At 57.4% G+C, this 18,722-nt stretch overlaps 1 protein-coding gene across 1 annotated transcript in view; it reads left to right on the forward strand.

The window, feature by feature from the left end:
• Positions 1–5,535: 5,535 nt before the first annotated feature.
• NCS1 (neuronal calcium sensor 1) overlaps positions 5,536–18,722 on the forward strand; it is a 62,690-nt gene continuing 49,503 nt past the window's right edge. Inside the window, exon 1 of the mRNA XM_032257600.1 lies at positions 5,536–5,802. Coding sequence (XP_032113491.1) covers positions 5,739–5,802 — 64 coding nt within the window. The 5' untranslated portion in view covers positions 5,536–5,738. The remainder of the gene's footprint in view (positions 5,803–18,722) is intronic.

Here is an 18,722-nt window from a genome sequence, read left to right on the forward strand (position 1 = left end):
TTGGGAGGCTGAGGCAGGAGAATTGCTCGAACCCAGGAGGCAGAGTTTGTAGTGAGCCAAGATCGGACCATCACACTCCAGCCTGGGCAACAGAGTGAGACTCCATCTCAAAGAAAAAAATAATAATAAAATAAAATAAAAGATGAGATTCTGAAATTAGTGGTGATGGTTACACAACATAGCAAGTATACTAAAATGGCTGAATTGTGTGCTAATTTAAAATGATGGATTTTATGTGAATTATATCACAAGAAAAAAATGCAGATGAGAGAAAAAAACTAAAATGACTTGTAATCTACCTACACTGAAAACTGATAGGACTCCCTGGAAGCCTGTCCTTCAGACAGCTTCCTACACGGGTGCAGAGATTTATTTTCATTATTCTATATACACTGGTTTATAACCTGGGTTTAAAAAATTATTTAATTTTATTTATTTATTTTTTTCAAGACGGAGTCTCACTCTGTTGCTCAGGCTGGAGTGCAGTGGTGCAATCTCAGCCCACTGCAACCTCTGCCTCCTGGGTTCAAGCGATTCTCATGTCTCAGCCTCCTGAGTAGCTGGGACAAGAAGTGTGCACTACCACGCCCAGCTAATTTTTATATTTTTAGTAGAGATGGGGTTTCATAAGTTGACCAGGCTGGTGTCTAACTCCTGGCCTCAGGGGCTCTGCCCACCTTGGCCTCCCAAAGTGCTGAGATTACAGGTATGAGTCATGTCACCTGAGCTGTTTTTTTTTTTAACATAGAACTCAACATCTCCCCTTGGGTGTTTCACAGACATCTCAGATCTATCTCTGAGATCATCACCCCCTCTTTGAACCTGGTCCTCCTCCGGTGACCCCATGTTGAGCAAGGCATCCGTCACTCAGGTGCTCCTGGACACCACCAGGGAGCCACCCTGACCCTCTCTCCGCCATGGGGCTGTTCTCCCCAACCTGGAGATCCATGGTCATGCCTTCCTCTCTTGTCCCTCCAACCCACATCTAATCAATGGCCACTCAATTTCCCAGGTCCTCAGTGGTGTCTCTGCCTTCAGCCTGCCTGCTCCAATCTGCACAGCAGCCAGAAGGATCCTTTAACCTGTGAATTGGCTGTGACACCCCAACTGGAAGACAGGCTGCACTAGTTTGTTTGGTTTTTTTTTTTTTTTTTTTTTGAGACAGAGTTTCGCTTTGTTGCCCAGGCTGGAGTGCAGTGCTGTGATCTCGGCTCACTGCAACCGCCACCTCCCAGGTGCAAGTGATTCTCCTACCTCAGCCTCCCAAGTAGCTGGGATTACATGTGTGCACCACCACGTCCAGCTAATTTTTGGATTTTTAGTAGAGACCATGTTGGCCAGGCTGGTCTCGAACTCCCGACCTCAGGTGATCTGCCTGCCTTGCCCTCCCAAAGTGCTGGGATTACAGGTGTGAGCCACTGAGCCTGGCCTGGGCTGCATGTTTTTTTTCACTTAAACATCAATGTCCTGTAGCAGAAAGACCTGGATTCTCTGCTCCTTGGATTGAGACCAGGGGATCAGGGAGCAGATCTGAGCCCTTCGTCCGGTGTCTCAGGCTCAAGCGTTTTCAGCTGATGTGAGCAGGGACCTTTTCAGCTGAAAACCAGGTTAGGAAAAGGGATGGCTGGTCCCAAGGCCCAGCACTTTCTCACATGCTGTCCCCACACCATGGGGGCCCAAAACACTCTGCCCACCCTTCCCCACTCAGCTCCCAGGCTTCTCCCTCCTTCGGAAAACACATTCTCCCTCTGGGACTACCTCCTGGGGGTCTTCCCACCTCACCGCCGGCACCTCTGCTGTCTCCCGGACCTGAACTTCTCGGCCAACACTCTCTCACTCAGTGACCTCCTGCTGTCTCGACTTTAAAGGCCATCTCTGCCAGGATGGCTCCCAGCGTATACCTGCAGCCTGGACCTGTCCCTGAACTCCCGACACCTGTGCCACCTGCCTCCTCCCGTCTCCACTTGGACGTCTAGTTAGCATTTCACACTTCACCTGTCTGCAGTAAGATTCCAGCTCTTCCTGCCTCCAAACCAATCCACTTCCCATCTTAGCAAATAGAAACCCCACTCTTCCATATGCCCCACTCAGAAACCCCGGCTTTGTCCTCGAGTCCCCCCTCTCTCTCACACCTTCCAACCCCCGTGTCACTTCTGCCTCTAAGCATACTCCACCCACTCCTGCCTTCCCCTGAAGCCCCTGCCCAGCCTGAGCGCCGGGCCCCAGGAAGTCTCCAGATGGGGATGGACTTGCTGGCCTGGAGGACCTCATTCTGCAGAGAAGGTGGGATGGCCCCAGCTGGAGGGATCTGGTGTAGACTTAGGAGCAGCATGTCCCAATCTTGAGGACCAACTCAGAGTGGACGGCAGTGAGGGGATCCTGCTCTCACTACCCTCAAAATGTCACTGAGTCTAGCCAGTTCCCTCCGTATCCTCCACAGCCACATTACACCTGGCCACCACCACCTCCTGGCTGATGATACAGTGACCTCCGATGGGTCCCCATTACTACCTGTCTGTGTCTGAAGTCAGTTCTCCCTGTAGCCGCCGCGGAGGGGGCCGGCTAAACACATCAGATCCCTTGAGTCAGGAGTCTGACCTCACCTCCCCACTCGGTGCCTTGCCCTCTAAAGCCTGCCTCACTGCACCCCTGCTAGGCCACACAGGAGGCTGCACACGGGCCAGCTGGGCTCCACCTGGGCTCTGCCACAGGGCCTGGCGATGCTTCCCCTTCGCTCTCAGTGAAGCTCCTTCTCCAACAAAAATCACACACCTCCTGCCCTTCGCATTTCCTCCCTGCCTGTGCGATGCATTCTCCACGAGGCGTGTTGATGGTTTCGACGCTGCGGCACTTTCCCGTGTTGGTCATTGTTTATGGTGCTCTCCCCTCACTAAAGTGTAAGGTTCATGATGGCAGGGATCTGGTCTATGTCCCTAGAGCCCTGCACATAGTAGGTGCTTAGTAAACATGCCTTGGAGGATGGGATGGATCTGAGAAGTCCCTGAGTTCCCCGGCAGGTGCTCCCATGTATGTTCTCCCACCCTCTCCATTCCTCGCGTGCTGTTTGCTGCCGATGTGATTTTGTGCTTGCTGTGCAGCAATCGCGTCAGATCCATGAGCTCCCATGTCGGTCTCGGTGCCCGGCACGGCGCCTGGCACAGGAGCAGTGAGAAAGAAATACTGGCAGGATAAGCACCTGAGTTTCTTTTGTGTGTGTGTGTGTGAGAGTGTGTATGTGTGTGGGTGTGTGTGTGTATGTTGAGACAGGGTCTCATCACCCAGGCTGGAGTACAGTGGTGCAAACAGGGCTGACTTTGGCCTCCACTTCCTGGGCTCAAGTAATCCTCCTGTCTCAAGTAGCTGAGAGGCTCTCGAGTAGCTGAGACTACAGGCATGTGCCACCATGCCTGGCCCTTCCTTCCTTCCTTCCTTCCTCTTTCTCTCTTCTCTTTTTTCTCTTCTCTCTCTCTCTCTCTCTCTCTCTGTGTGTGTGTGTGTGTGTGTGTGTGTGTGAGAGAGAGAGAGAGAGAGAGAGAGAGAGAGTCAGGGTCTCTTTCTGTCACCCAGGCTGGAATGCAGTGGCACAATGACAGCTCAGTGCAGCCTCGACCTGCTGGGTTCAAGTGATCTGCCCACCTCAGCCACCTGAGTAGCTGGGGCTTAGGCATGTGTCACCAAGCCCAGCTAACTTTTAACATTTTTTTTTGTAGAGATGAGGTCTCCCTGTGTTGTCCAGGTTAGTCTTGAACTCCGAGCTCAAGTAATCCTGCCTCAGCCTCTCCCAGTGCTGGGATTACAGGCATGAGCCACTGCACCCGGCCTGAGCACCTGGGTTTCTATAGGGCTTCACTACCACCGTCATCCCACCAGGCCCTGGTCCCCATGCGGGCTCCACCTCCTCCCAGGCAGGATGCTCAGCATAGTCTGGTCAACGCTGAACCCCGTACTGTGGGCCCCTCACTGCCGTACAATCTGAGCTGGTCCTCAAAGTTGGGATGTTCTGCTCTCAAGTCTACACCAGATCCCTCCAACTGTGCCCACCTCCTCTGCAGAGTCAGCTTCCCAAGCCAGCAAGTCCATCCGCATCTGAAGACTTCCTGAGGCCCTGGGGCTCAGCCTAGACAGGGGCTTCAGGGGAAAGCAAGAGTGGATGGAGAATGCTTAGGGGCAGGAGAGAGATTGGGAGCTGGCGGGCACTCGGCCTGCCTCAGGCTTCCTCTGAGCTTTCTAGACCCTCCGAGGTAGAACACTGTGGGAGGAAAAGAGGCCTGGCTCCTGCCTTGTCCCTGCTGCCCCTGCCGAGGGCTGCCTCATCCTCCCTGCTCGCTCCCCCACCCCAGGGCTCCAGCACGGGGTGTCCCTCCCTCCTCAGTCCTTCACTCATTCACAGAGATTTGCTGGGTAATTAGGACACCTCGGGGGCCTTCTAGGTGCTGGAGATGCCTCTGCCCTCTGGGAGGGTGTTCTCCCAAGGAAGAGACGAACAGGACAGGACGCAGAAAACAGGTGACGTTTGTGGAGGATGCAAAGGAGAGAAACTAAAGCTGGAAAGGAGGATGGGAGGGGTCTGAAGATGTGCTGGCATTCTGGATGAGGTGGCCCGGGAAGGCCGAACTGGACTTACCCCCTGGACCCATCCCCCACCCCAATCCACGGGCCTCTGTCCATCCAAGTGGATGGAGCCTGTCACCCCAGCCTCAGCTCAGAGAAACAGCTCTGAACAGCTCTGACCTATCATTCCCTGCTGAAGTCCCTTTAGGCACCCTGGTGGGCAGGGGCCCAGCTCGTTGGCGAGGGGCCTCTCCAGGCCCTGCCCCGTGAGCCCTGCCCTTCTCCCAGGTCCTCTGCGCCTGCAGCCGTGGGCAAGCTGGAGAGCTCTCCCTCGGGCGTGCAGGCCTCCCCGCCTCTCCAGCTTGCCGAGGCCAGAACTTCTCCATCCACCCCTGCTTCCTGACCCTGGGCTTGGAGGTCACCTTCCCCCAGACCGAGAGTAGGGCTTGGAGGTCACCTTCCCCCAGACCGAGAGTCCCCACCGCAATCTGCGGCACCCCGCACAGCCCTGCCCGCCCTGCAAGGGCCGGGGCGCTCTTGTCCCGTAGGCCGCCTTGTCCCCGGCCCCCCACGAAGCCGTGTCGAATGAATGAACGCCTCATCGCGTCCGATCTTCCGGGCCCTCCCCGCCGCGGCGGGGGCCGGAGCGCCCGGGCTGGATTCGGGGAGGGGGTAGCGAGGTTGGCAGCCCCCCAACACCAGGGCCGTGATGAGCCGAGGGGACGCCTCTTTGGCGGGCTGGGGGGGCTGGGGTCCCGCGGGCGGAGGCCGCGGCCGAGCGGGTGCGGGGCGGGAGGTGGCGCCGGGCGCTGAGTGGCGGCTCCGGGTCCACCCCTGGCGCGCGGGTGCGGGCGGGAGGCGGGAGGCGGGGAGCGCAGGGGCGGCGGCGGCGGGCGGGAGGCAGTAGCGAGCATGTGCCGCGGAGCCCAGTAACCAGGGACGACCGCGGCCACACCGCGCCGGCGCCGGCGCCCAGCCCAGGCAGCCCCGCGCCGCGGCGCCCGGACCGCCCGGGCCTGCCCAGCGGCCGCCCCACGCCCCGGGCGCCCCGGCGCCGACAGCCGCGCAGCGCAGCGCGGGCGCCGCAGACAAAGGCGCGGCCCCAGCCCGGCCCGCCCGGCCCAGCAGCTCCCGCTGGGAGCCCCGACCGGGTCCGGCCCGGGGGGCGGGGGCCGCGGCCGCCGAGGATGGGGAAATCCAACAGCAAGTTGAAGCCCGAAGTTGTGGAGGAGCTGACCAGGAAGACCTACTGTGAGTGCGCCCGGCCCCCGCCCGCGCCCCCCGGTCGCCCCCACCTCCGCCGCCCCCGCCCCGGGACCCGCGCGCTACCAGCTCCGCGCCGCCGCCTCCGCTCCGTCCTCCCCGCCCGGCCTCCGCCGCGGACCCCTCGGAGGCTCCCCGGCCGCGCCCCTGCCCCCAGCCCGGCCCCATTGTTCTGGCACCCCCAGGCCGGGAGTGAGTGCGCGCCGGTCGGCGTTCGCGGCGCCACCCCTAGGTACGGAGGGGCAGCCCCAGCCCCCCTGCAGCCCCCTCTCCGCTCAGCTGTCCCGACGGGCGGGGGGCGTGCGAGGGCGGGGCGGTGGTCCCGGGAGGGGTGCCGGGCTGCGCAGAGCCGACTGGCAGGCGCGCGCAGGGCTGGTGATTCATGCATCACGATGCCGCCGCCGCCGCCGCTGCGAGATTGGCCTGTCGCCCCCTCCCTCGCCCGATCGTGTGTGGAGGGGTGGGTGGCGAGACTTGGCACAGAGCTCGTCGCGCAGTGACGGCGGCGAAGGGTCCCCGGCACCTCTGGGTTGCAGCACTTACAGGCTGGGTTCTCGCCTGGCTGCATCTCTGTCTGCCAGACCGGGAAATGGGTTTATACAGCCCGGGCTATGTGGGTGGGCTGCGTGTGATCATTAGCTGTCCCGGGCAGCCCTGAGGAGGTGGGCCTGTCCTTTTTGGACGTCTCCAGATCAGTCTCAGTGTGTCTCCTTCCACTTGCTCAACTTCACAACTCTGCAGTCCCCTTGCAGCCCCAATTTCTCCATACCAGGGTTTCCCCTTCCCCGCAGCCTCTCCGGAGGTGCGCCAGCATGCTAGGACTTAATGGCACTGGGTCCGGACCACCCTGTCTTTCTTTGGGGATGGCGAGAGGGAAGGCATCGGGGTCCAGAAGGACCTCCGTCAAGGTTTTTGACTCGGAAGTGGACAGTGGCTCTGGGCTTGGGTTGGAATTCAAAACCCATCCCCGGGCAGCTGCGTGGGCCCAGGCCCTCTGCACCACCCCTGGAGGCAGCAGCTTGACTGTCAGCCCCTTGTGTTGATGGAGGCTGGGGAGGCAGCTCCTGGTGGTGCATTGCACAACCTCTGCTCCCCGCTTTCCCCCACTCCATCGGTCTTCTGGGCACGTTTGCAGCTCTGTCCAAGCCCACGCTTCAGCTCCATGCCCCTCACCCAACGTGACGGGAACAAAGGGGGCTTTCCTGAGCGGGTGCCAGTCGGCTGCGAGGTGCCAGCCCTTCTGCGGAATCCTGCAGCACGCAGCTCACATCCCAGGAGATGCTCCTGGAAGGGGTGAAGCCCCCCGGCCCAGGGGCTGCACTCACCCTCTCTCCAAGGTGGGTGGGTGGGTGGCCCATTCCAGTCTGGCTGCTGTTTTTGTGAGATTCGCTGGGTCCTCCTTCAAGCTAAGTCCAGATGAGGCCCACAGCTGCCAGCAGGGGGGACTTCCTGGGTCCCTGTGCCGGGGTAGGCTGAGGACTCAGTGGGCTTCATCGGGAGTGGTGGGCATGGGCTGCCCGGGATGCCTCCATCATGCTGGGGCAGGGGAGTGAAGCTAGGTTTCCTGCTCATTGAGCATGTCACGTGCCAAGCTCTTGGCATCGTTAGCACCTCGACTCTACCACAACAGCTCTACCAGGCTGCATGCTGCTACAATCTCCATTTACAGATGGGGAAGCTAAGGCTCAAAGGGACAAAGTGGCATGCCTGTGATCCAATAGCTAGTGACTAGGCAGTGTCAGGACTCAAATTCTGGTCTGTCCTGCTTCCAGGCTAGTGAGAGACCTCAGAGCTCATGCCAAGAGCTCTTCAGGGCCAGGAGCGGTGGCTCATGCCTGTAATCCCAGCACTTTGGGAGGCCAAGGCAGGAGGATCACCTGAGGTCGGGAGTTCGAGACCAGCCTGACCAACAGGGAGAAACCCCCGTCTCTACTAAAAATACAAAATTGGTCAGGCATGATGGCAGGTGCCTGCAATCCCAGCTACTTGGGAGGCTGAGGCAGGAGAATCGATTGAACCTGGAGGTGGAGGTTGCAGTGAGCTGAGATTGTGCCATTGCTCTCCAGCCTGGGCCACATGAGCAAAACTGTCTAAAAAAAAAAAAAAAAAGCTCTTTTGCGTGTCTGTTTCTGACTAGAAACCCAGGATGGTGGATTCTAAATGAGAAGAGCCTGGGGTGATCGTCCTGTCTGGCCCCCTCTTCCAGGCAGACCTGTCAACTTTGAGAGAAGTTGAGTCAACAAAGCTTTGTGAGGAGCTGGCCCTTGTGGTGCTGGGCTGGGCTATTTTTAAAGGCCTTTGGAGACGTGGAACAGTTTTGGGCAGGGAGAGAGTTGGCCTGGGTACTTTTCCTCTGTAGAAGGCCTTATTAGGGGTGGGCCGCCGGAGGTGGCGGTGGGTTCATTGACCTCCTGTCTGCCTCCCACACTGACGTCAGCTCCTTCAATGCAGGCCCTTGTGTGTGGCACTCACAGCTGTGTTCCCCCCATGTGTTGGCCTTTGGTAGGTCCACAGAATGAAAAGTTTCCCAACAGGACAAGCAGAGAAAGCCCCCAGCTTGTTCTCCAGTCCCCAGATGGGCTTCCTTCTGATGGGCAGTAGAGCCATCTGCTCTTTGTTCTGGGGGATTCTGTGTATGGGGTCAAGAGGAGCTCGCCGGGAAGGACTCTCAAATGTCAGAATCTCCTGGTTGATTAACACACACAAAGGTGCCTGGGCTGCCCGCCCAGATTTCCGATTCCTGGGCTGGGACCCAGGAATTTGCATCCTTGACACGTGTTCGTGGTACAGATTGTGGTCCTGGGGAACCCGGATTGAAGACCACAGATCTGGTGTATGCTGGGGGTCCTAGCCTACAGCTGGCCACAGTGCCCTGGAGGCCCACAGGGGAGCCACGGGTCCACGTCACTGCACTGGGCAGTGTCCTTGGTGGGTGACTCTGGCTCTGTCTGTGGTAGTCTGTGTGTGTGCAGAAGAAGGAATGTTCTAAAGGCTCCAGGAGTGTGGTCCTCACTGGACACGCCGGGATTCTGCCTGGCTCCAGCCCTAACCCGATCCTCAGCCTTCCACCAGCAACAGACTAGGGAGAGGTGGATGGGGTCGCCCTGCAGCGAAGACTTAGACGGTGGCGGTCAGCGTTGCAGGCGGCCCAGTTTCTTTGAGGTCTGGCCCACACTTTTCCAACCTGCTGGTGAGGCTGCTGGCATCCTTGTGTGCCTGGCTGTGGGACGGGCCAGTCCCCTCACCTACCTGAGCCTCTGTTTCCTCATCTGCAAAATAGGTGTGCTCATGGTACCTGACCAAGGGGACGTGAGGAGTCAGCGGGTAACTCACGTGCAGCATGGGGCCTGCTGTGCGGCGTGGGATATGTGGTCAGTAAATGCCACAGATTGTTAGTAATGTTTATTTGTTCTTTATTTTTGGACACAGGGACTGGCCCTGCCACCCAGGCTGGAGTGCAGTGGCGCAACCATGGCTCACTTAAACCTTGACCTCTTGGGCTTAAGCGATCCTCCTGCCCCAGCCTCCCTAGTAGCTGGGATCATGGGTGTGCAATGCCACACCTGGCTAATTAAACTTTTTTTTTTTTTTTTTGTAGAGTTGGGGTCTTGTCCTGTTGCCTAGGCTGGTCTCAAACTCTTGGCTCAAGCAATCCTCCCGCCTTGGCCTCCTAAAGTTCTGGGATCACAGGCCTGAGCCCCGTGTGCAGCCTTAATACAGTTTTGACCATACAATACAGCTTCATCTCGAACTGGGCTTTTCTGTGTTTTGTGGGCGAATTTCTTCTCTCCATAGAGGAATCTTCCTATGACCCCGGTCTCTGTGCCTGGCACACGGAAGAGGACCTCTGTGACAGCTGTGCCCGAATCCCAGCAGGGGCTGCTCTGATGTGCGGCGGCCTCCCCAGCCCCACTGGTGAATCGTGAAGCCGCCCTGGCCTGTTCCTCAAGTGCTCACTGTGCCAGGCACAGAGACGGAGGAGTGACCGAGAGAGACGGAATTCCTGCCCTCAGGAGGAAACCAGTCAGGGTGCCTGAACACTCGAGCATGGGGTGCAAGCCACTTGTGGTGGTCTGAGCTGCATCCACGTAAAGGCTTCTGAGGCCACGGCAGGCCCAAGCCAGCCAGGCCCCAGAGGCAGAACCCCTACCCTCCTTCCTGCTCCTTCTCCTTCTCCTCTGGATGTTTGCAGGCACTTCCTGGGACCCTCGGTCCAGGACTCAGGGGTGGCCATTTCCTCCTTGTCGCTCTTGCTCAGCCCAGGCTCTGCCTTGACCTTGGCTGCCAACCTTGACTCTCTTCTGCCTTTTCCCTGATGCCCAGAATGGTGCCTGGTACGCAGGAGCTTGTGGAGGGCAGGAGCCCGCGGCTGACGCCTCTGTGACCCAGAGCAGAGGATGGTTCCCGGGCTCCAGGTTGGGATCAGCAGTTGGGCTCTTGGGTCTCTCTGGTCGTGGACTATTCTGGGGCCCATGAGGGTCCCTTCCTCTAGGGCAAGGAATATGCTCTGATCATCACTCCCCACCCGACTCTGCTCAACCAGGCGGGGCAAGCCGCTGCCTTTGGGAGGCAGTCACTGGAGCCCATCTTGGTGGGACAAATATGGGGGTTGCGTGATGGCTGCATGGTGACACGGGGGCCCCAGAGCCAGGCACAGGGTGAGCCTCAAGGAGAGGAAAGGACCTATGCAAGGGAGCAGCTCCTGCAGTCCCCATGCGTCCCGTGTGCGTGGGAGTGAACCCAGTAGGTCTTTGCTTTCTCTGAGAGTCGAGCCGAGCAGCAGCGGGAGGGACTGAGGCGGACTCTCAGCATCAGGGTGGGCATCTGGTCAGGAGACATCACCTGCATTATTAGGAGGGGCCTCGATCCCCTGGGGTGTGGGGCTGGGTCCTCGCTCGGGCTTGGGGACCTTGGGCAAGTCCCTCGGCGTCTCTGAGCACCAGTTTGCTCATCCATCAGACATGCCGCCTCCAGGGATCTAAACAGGAGAAGCTTTGCAGTCCGGGGAGCAGGCCAGAAAGGGAAAGGGGCTGTTTGGCAGCAGAGTCCTGTGGGGGAAGGAGGGCTCAGGGGCCAGTTCTGCAGTTCTGGCCTCTTCCTTGGGCAAGCGCCGTCTCACGGGCTTCACTTCCCTCCTCTGGAAAATGCGTGCTTATGGAAGGCCTCAGCGCTGGGCAGGATTCTGGGAATAGGAAGGGTTTAGCCTGATACCTGGTTCTGTGGGGAACCTTTATTTATATTTAATTAATTAATTTTTTTTTGAGGCGGAGTCTCACCCAGACTGGAGTGCAATGGCACGCTCTCTGCTCACCGTAACCTCCGCCTCCCAGGTTCAAGCGACTCTCCTGCCTCAGCCTCCCAAGTGGCTGGGATTACAGGTGTGTACCACCACACCCGGCTAATTTTTATATTTTTAGTAGAGAGGGTTTCACCGTGTTGGTCAGGCTGGTCTCGAACCCCTGACCTCATGATCCTCCTGCCTCAGCTTCCCAAAGTGCTGGGATTACAGGCGTCAGCCACCACCTGCACTGTGCCCAGCTTATATTTTTATTTTTATAGATATGGGGTCTCGTTATGTTGGCAGGGCTAGTCTTGAACTTCTGGCCTCAAGCGATCTCCTCCCATCTTGGTCCCCCAAAGTGTTGTATTACAGGCATAAGCCACTGCGCCTGGCTATGAGGGGAACCTTTCAAAGCTCTCCTGGCAGCAGCTGGTCCTAGAGGTGCAAGTCTTCCGTGTCCAGGGCAGGAGGGCCAAGGGGGCCTGGGGCTGCCCCCTTCTGCAGAGAGGGAACGGGTGGCTGGTGAATGGCAGGGACTCACCTGGGCCCTAGAGTGCAGCCACCTCCTCACAACCTCTTCCTGCCCTTTCTGCCTCCTCGGGCTCCAGGTTAAATGGGACCCAGCTTCTCCTGTCCCTTCGCCATCCCACAGGGTTTTCCCATCTCCGTGTGTCAGGGGAAAGCCCTTTCCGAACCTGACAGAGGCCTTGGGATCAGACCTAGCTCCCCCTGCTCCCAAGGACTGTCTTAAGCCCCTTTGGGGCAAGGCGTGGGTAGTGGGGCGGGGGTGTCCTGTCGAGTGGGCCGGGTCTGTGTCACCTGCTGGGAGGTCACAGGAAGGAATTTGGACATTGTCTGGGCTGCATAGGGAGCCGTGAAAGGGAGGTGTGGAGACACTAGATTTGGGTTTAGAAAGATTGCTGTTGGCTGTGGGCCACAGAATGGACTGGGGGGAAGAGGGGGGGTAATGGGGACTGGAGATGATCATGGAGATGAACTGGGGTATTGGTGGGGATGACATGAAAGACAGATTCCAGATATATTTAGGAGGAAGACTCAGTAGGGCTTCATACGTAATTTTCTTTTCTTTCTTTTTTTTTGAGACAGAGTCTCACTCTGTCGCCAAGGCTGGAGTATAGAGGTGAGATCTCGGCTCACCGCAACCTCCACCTCCCAGGTTCAAGCAATTCTCCTGCCTCAGCCTATCAAATAGTTGGGATTAGAGGCGCTTGCCACCACACCTGGCTATTTTTGTATTTTTAGTAGAGATGAGGTTTCACCATATTGGTCAGGCTGGTCCCGAACTCCTGACCTCAGGTGATCTACCCGCCTTGGCCACTCAAAGTGCTGGGATTACACGTATGAGCCACCGCGCCCAGCCTCATAGTTTTTATTACTGTGTAAATTGGGGATTATCTACTTTTTATTTTCTAACTTAAAAAAACCTGACAGTTCTGAGTGTTTGCCTGTGTCATAAACTACGCTTTTAAAGCATGATTTTTTTTCATGGTGCATCGTCCGAACAGAACATATTTAATCCTGTCATTGGACAGTTAGGCGCTTCCTCCCATGTTAAAAATGCCGTGATGAGCATCTTCAGTAAATCGTTGCACGAATGTCGCTGTACTAAATCTCTGCACTTATCTTTTCTTGAAGATAAATAGCCCAACATGGGGTTATGGAGTTAAAAGGCTGGGGACGTTTTGAAAGGCTTTTGATTAAAAATTGTTGAATTGCTCTCCGGAAAGGATGCTCCAATTTACATTTTCAGCCAAAGTGAATGAGAGAGTGCCTGTTTCTCTGCATTCTTGCCAGCACTGGGTATTACTGTTTTTCCTCATTCTTGCCAATTTTATGGGGAGGAAAAGAGGTGGCTCACTGTCTTAATGTTTATTTCTTTGATTACTGTGAAACAGAATCCTAGAATCTTTCAGCTGGAGGATACTCTTGGGGCCAAGTAGTTCAATGCCCTCATTTTACAAGTAGGCAAATTAAGTGCCAGAAAGGTGAAGGGTTTTCCTCAAGGTCACACAGCAAATTCGTGGCAAGAACCGATTCCTTCCTGTCAGGGCAGCACCCACTGTGCCGAGGTGGGTTGTCTGCTGGGATTCAGATAGGGATGTCTTGCTTTCTGTCTGTCTGTCTGTCTGTCTATCTATCTATCTATCATCTATCGATCGATTGATCGAGATGGCAGCTCACTGCGTCACCCAGGCTAGAATGCAGTGGTGGGATCTCAGCTCACTGCAACTTCCACCTCCCAGGTTCAAGCTGCTCTTCTGCCTCAGCCTCCCAGGTAGCTGGGATTACAAGTGTGCAGCACCACACCTGGCTAATTTTTTTTTTTTTTTGAGACCAAGTCTTGCTCTGTCGCCTAGGCTGGAGTGCAGTGGCATAATCTCGGCTCACTACAACCTCCGCCTCCCAGGTTCAAGCAGTTCTCCTGCCTCAGCCTCCCGAGTAGCTAGGACTATAGGCATGCACCACCACACTCAGGTGATTTTTGTATTTTTTAGTAGAAGCAGGGTTTCACCATATTGGTCAGGCTGGTCTTGAACTCCTGACCTTGTGATCTGCCCACCTTGGCCTCCCAAAGTGCTGGGATTAGAGGTGTGAGCCACCGTACCTTGCCTAATTTTTGTATTTTCAGTAGAGATGAGGTTTCGCCAGGTTGGCCTGGTTGGTCTCAAACGCCTGACCTCAAGTGATCCGCCCACCTTGGCCTTCCAAAGTGTTGGGATTACAGACGTGAGCCCCCGCTCCCGGGGTTCTTCTGCTGGGGTTCATCTTGCCCCAAATATCTCTAGCACCCTGGTAAGGAAAAAGCCGATGTAAGTTAAAAAGCACATCATCATTACGGTCGTAACAAGATGAATCAGTTTTCATATTCTGTGTGTGAACTATTTACCAGGGCAGGGAGCGTCACGGCTTACTTTGCAGCATTTCCAGGTAACTTGAGATTGGGGCCATAGTTTGACCGAGGGCAGGACAGCAGGTGCTGAGGCCTTGAAGTTCAGTTCTGCTGTTTTCTGGCTGGGCGATCCTGGCCAGCTCCTTACGTCTCTGAGCTCCCAGGTCCCTTGTGCATGAGACAGGGATGGACGCACAGGGATCTGCACATAGTAGGTGCTCAGTAAATGCTCTCCCAGGAAGGAGGCGGCTGGACCGGCCGTGTCAGGGATAGCTGTTCTTGGCCACTCCCTGGGCAGTCACAGAGTGAGGTGTCACAGGCTCTCGGCTGAATTGGGAGTGAGTGGCAAATGTGGAGAGCCTCTGTGGTGGCCTGGCTGGGTTGGTGGCCGGATTGTTCTGTATCCAGCTCCTGGCTTGGTGTGTTGGAGAGGGAGAGGTGGCTGTGGCAGGCGGGTTTTAGGCTCGGGCTGCCCAGGGGCTCAGGGCAGACAGCAGCCTCCCTGGACTTCAGTCCCAGAACCATCATGGCCTGGACAGTGGCTTTGGAGTCACTAGTTCCCTCTGGGACTCAGTTTCCCTTTCTGTGCAATGTTCAAATTGCCAGACAGTGAGACTGGGTGGGAAGGTATGCCAGGGCCCCAGGGACGGAGCGTGCTTGGGCTCTGGTGTTCACGACCCGGGCCCTTGGATCTTCTCAGCCTCAGGCGTGGTTTGTAGCCTCTTGACGCCTCAGTTTTTGTATCTGTGAGTTGGGGATAAGGGACTTCTACAATGCAGAGCTGTGTGTGGGGTTTGGAGTAACAGACGCTGAACTTGGTGCCTCATGTCGGTACTCCCTCTGCTCACCAGTGGTGGTGGAGGATCTGCCGGCCACAGTGCGGGACGGTCAGGGGCTGTCGCTGTGGTGAGAGTCTGGTATTAGGCACGTTCCGTGTAGCCCAGGCCTGTCCGTGGTGTTCACGTGTGTTCGTCACCAACTCCACCCAGGAGCCCTGCGGGGTCCCTGTTTTACAGATGAGGAAATGGAGGCTCAGAGTGGACAAGAGCTGGCTGATGGTCCCACGGCTGGCGAGTGGTGCCGCTGGGGTCTGACCCCTGTCCCCTCTCAGCCTGGAGCCCATACACTGAACTGCTGGGACACGGTGAGGGGCCCTTGTTAGTGGAGGTGCCAGGGAGCTGCCACGGCGGTGTGCAGGTGAGCGTGAGCAGGCCTGGGTGCCTGGCGTGGGTGTTGCAGGCAGGGTGGGTGCTTCAGGGCACGTGGGCAAGTCCCGATTCACATGGGCACGCTCCGAGCGTGAGTGACGGGGTCACGGCGTGTGTCAGGAGTGGGTGAGCCGGCACGCCTGTGCGCACGCGTGTGGCGGTGGGTGAGGGCAGTGCTGTGCAGGTTGTAAATGTCGGTGTGCCTGGGGGTGGGGGATGCTGGGGAGAGAGGCACAGACAGGCTGGGAACCGCGCCAAAGGCTGGGAGCTCAGCTGCCACTCTGGGACTGGGTGACAAACTGCCACTCCCCGAGACAGTGGGGGAGTATCATGGTCTCGGGGAGGTGACAGCAATGATGACCACTGTTACCCAGTGGACACTCAGGGCCAGGAATGCTGAGTGCTGCCCTCTCCCCAAAGCCCTGGGAGTAGGGACTCTCATACCCATTTTACAGATGAAGAAAGGGAGGCCCAGGCAAGTTGAGCAGCTCAGGCTCAGCTCTTTGTGTTGCTAGAGCCACGCCCTTCCCACTAGGCACCCGCCTCCCACCATCTCTGTGAGCCTCAAAACCTTAGAGCTGCCTGCCAAGGGTAGGGAGCTCCCCATCCCAGGGAGCATCCAAGCCACTGCTGGAGCCTCAGACACTGGCCAGGTGTCCCGGATTCCTGCGCTGGGTGTGAGGTTGGTGGTGGGTAGGATCCTTCTTGCTGGTTCCAGAGGCTCTGCCTTCTGCTGGGGATATGGGGCAGCCTCCGCCAGGAAGGAGGCAGAGCTGAGGCCTCGTGGAAAGGCAGCAGGAGGAGGAGCGCTGATGAGAGTGTGGGCCGCAGCTGTGCCCTGGCCTCAGCGGCATCTTCAGCCTCCACCCATCCTAGTGGAGGCTTAGGCGCTGGGCTGATCTCAATGGTGATCCTCCCGCCCTGGGAACTCAGGAGCAATGTATCCCATCTTTTTTTTTTTTTGAGTCAGATCTGGCTCTGTCTCCAGGCTGAAGTGCAGTGGCGCTGTTTCGGCTCACTGTAACCTCTGCCTTCCGGGTTCACACGATTCTCCTGCCTCAGCCTCCCAAGTAGCTGAGACTACAGGTGCATGCCACCACCGCACCCAGCTAAATTTTGTATTTTAGTAGAGACAGGGTTTCACCATGTTGGCGAGGATGGTCTCGAACTCCTGACCTCGTGATCCACCCACCTTGGCTTCCCAAAGTGCTGGGATTACAGGCATGAGAGACCGTGCCTGGCACAGTGTACCCCATTTTATGTGCTGTACCACCCCTTCTCCTGGGAAGCCCTGTCCTGGACAAAGTGGTGAGAACTGAGTGCCCCTGGCCATCCTGCCCTGCCCTGTGCCTGGCTCAGCCTGGGTGCCTTCAGAGGTATCTGTCTGATGGAGAAAGAGACCAAGTCTTCATAGGTGCAGTGTGGGCTTGGGGGCATGGTAGCCGAGGGGACCCCCGTGACTTTAAGCACAAGATGTGGGGCCACATCTTGTGGTCTTTGGTGTCTGTGGGGTGCGTGGCCCGGGGCATCTTTGCCCCTGCAAAAGGCTGGAATCCTTCTGAAGAGTTCTTCCATGCAGTGCTGTGGTCTGCTCTCCCTGGTGACCAGGACAGGACCTGCCAGTGCTCCTGACCTGCAATCTTTCGGGGAAGGGGGACAGCCAGGGAGTTCAGAGTTGGGTCCTGGCTCCAGCCTGGCCTGCTATGGCCTCTGGCTGCCGCTCTTAGGGCTGCTGTCTCCCCATCCATTCCACTCTTTATGAGATGTGGTGTCACCATTTCTCAGCTCCGTGTGCCCTGACCGTGCAGTGGGTGGAGGTGCTCCTTGCCCAGGAGGAGGTGCAGGGTAGCTGCACTTCTGAGCCACCGAGGGGGGCCCAGGAAGCTGGTGAGGCATCCAGGCCACGGTGCTCTGAATCCCCTGGCAGGGGAGCAGGGGGAGGGCGGGAGGAATGTGGCTTTGAGGAATGTTTAACCCAAGGCAGAAATAGCACTCTGCCTTTTTATTTCAGGCTCGAGTTTTCAGCAGGGAAGTGGGTTCAGTGTGCTTTCCTCTCCCCAGCTGTGGGGCCACAGGCACCCTGGCTCCCCCACAGCCCTGGCCTTTGGGGATGGAAAATGGCCTTTCTTTCTTTTGCCCCCCATTCCCTCCCTCCCTCCCTTCCTCTCTTCCTTCTTTCCTTTCTTTCTTTCTTCTGCTATGGGGAACAGAAAAAGCCGTGGACTTGGAACTAAACAGAGCTGCGTTAATCCTCGGATCTCCACTTCTAGCCCTGTGACCACTTCCTTCCCTGGATCTGTGCAGAATTGGGAAAGGGATGCTGGGCTGAGATGGCTTTCCTGGTGGCCTGGTGTCTGGGGCTCCTCTCAGGACCTGCAGACCTGGATTCAAATCCCAGCTTCTCTACTCGTTAGCTCTGGGACCTTGGCCTGGCCTTTCCCAGCGAGCTCTCAGATTCCATCTGTGAAATGGGCAGATGCCTCTCAGGACTGTGAGTGGGATTCATGGGAAAACATTGGTGATGGGGCCTGGCACGGCGCATCCCAGGCTTTTTATTCCTCCGCTGCGTCCTGGTCCCGGCGTCTTCACCTGCGAAACAGGAAGACAATGCCTCTTGTAGGCGTTTTGCCAGGTTGGATGAGGGAGCTATGCAGGGTGCTGGGGCGGCCCAGAGGCACCTCTTCATCAGACCCAGCCCTCTGCCTCCTCCCACTGGCCACGGGTGGGACCCATCTTCATCCACGCTTGCACCAGAGCCCAACGGCTACTTCCAGGGGAGGTGTCTCTGGGGTTGGCCTCCTCCTCAGTCCTGGTGGTGACGACATGCTTCCCTGCCCCCTGCTTCAGCTGGGAGCCATGAGGACTGACTGCATCTCATTGCGAGGCTCCCAGAACAGAACAGAGCCTGCGCGTATTGTTGGAATGAATGAGAAAACAAGTACATAAATGAGCAAGCCAATGAATGAACGAAGTTCCTTCTTATCCATCTTGGGCTTTGCTTTCTGTTTCTGTCCAGCCCCCTCCTACCTCCTGGGCTGGGGGAGGGGGGTTTCCTCCGTGGCGAGGGGATCCTGAGAGGTGGGGATGTAGGGAGGCTGGGCCCCAGCTGGCCAGACCTCGTGAGGACCCCAGACCCCTCTCACCTTCTGGGGCTGGGGAGCTGAGGATGGGTCCAAGCCACCAGCCAGCAAGCCCCTCCTCCCGGCCCTGCTCCTGCCTCTTTGTAGGAACCAAAAGATTCCTGTTCAAAGGCAGGAGCTGGGGCTATTTTTGGCACTGTGGGGGAAACAGCCAATGCTTTCCTTCTGTTCAAAAATATATGGTGTGTGTGCTGGGCAGAGGAGGAGCTTGGGCATTCAAAGCCTGTGCTGGCCGGGTTCCTGCTCCTTGGCCCGTGGCCCCTCCGCCCCCTGCGTGCCCAGCAGCCCACTCGGCCTTGCCGGGCCATTAGTGTCTTCAGGCTTCCTGTGATGCGGCCCTTGCTGCGCCCGAGCGGAACATGATGTCA

This window comes from Sapajus apella, unplaced genomic scaffold (genome assembly GCF_009761245.1).
Source record: "Sapajus apella isolate SASKATOON/1434 unplaced genomic scaffold, GSC_monkey_1.0 scaffold97, whole genome shotgun sequence".
Lineage (NCBI taxonomy): Eukaryota > Metazoa > Chordata > Mammalia > Primates > Cebidae > Sapajus > Sapajus apella.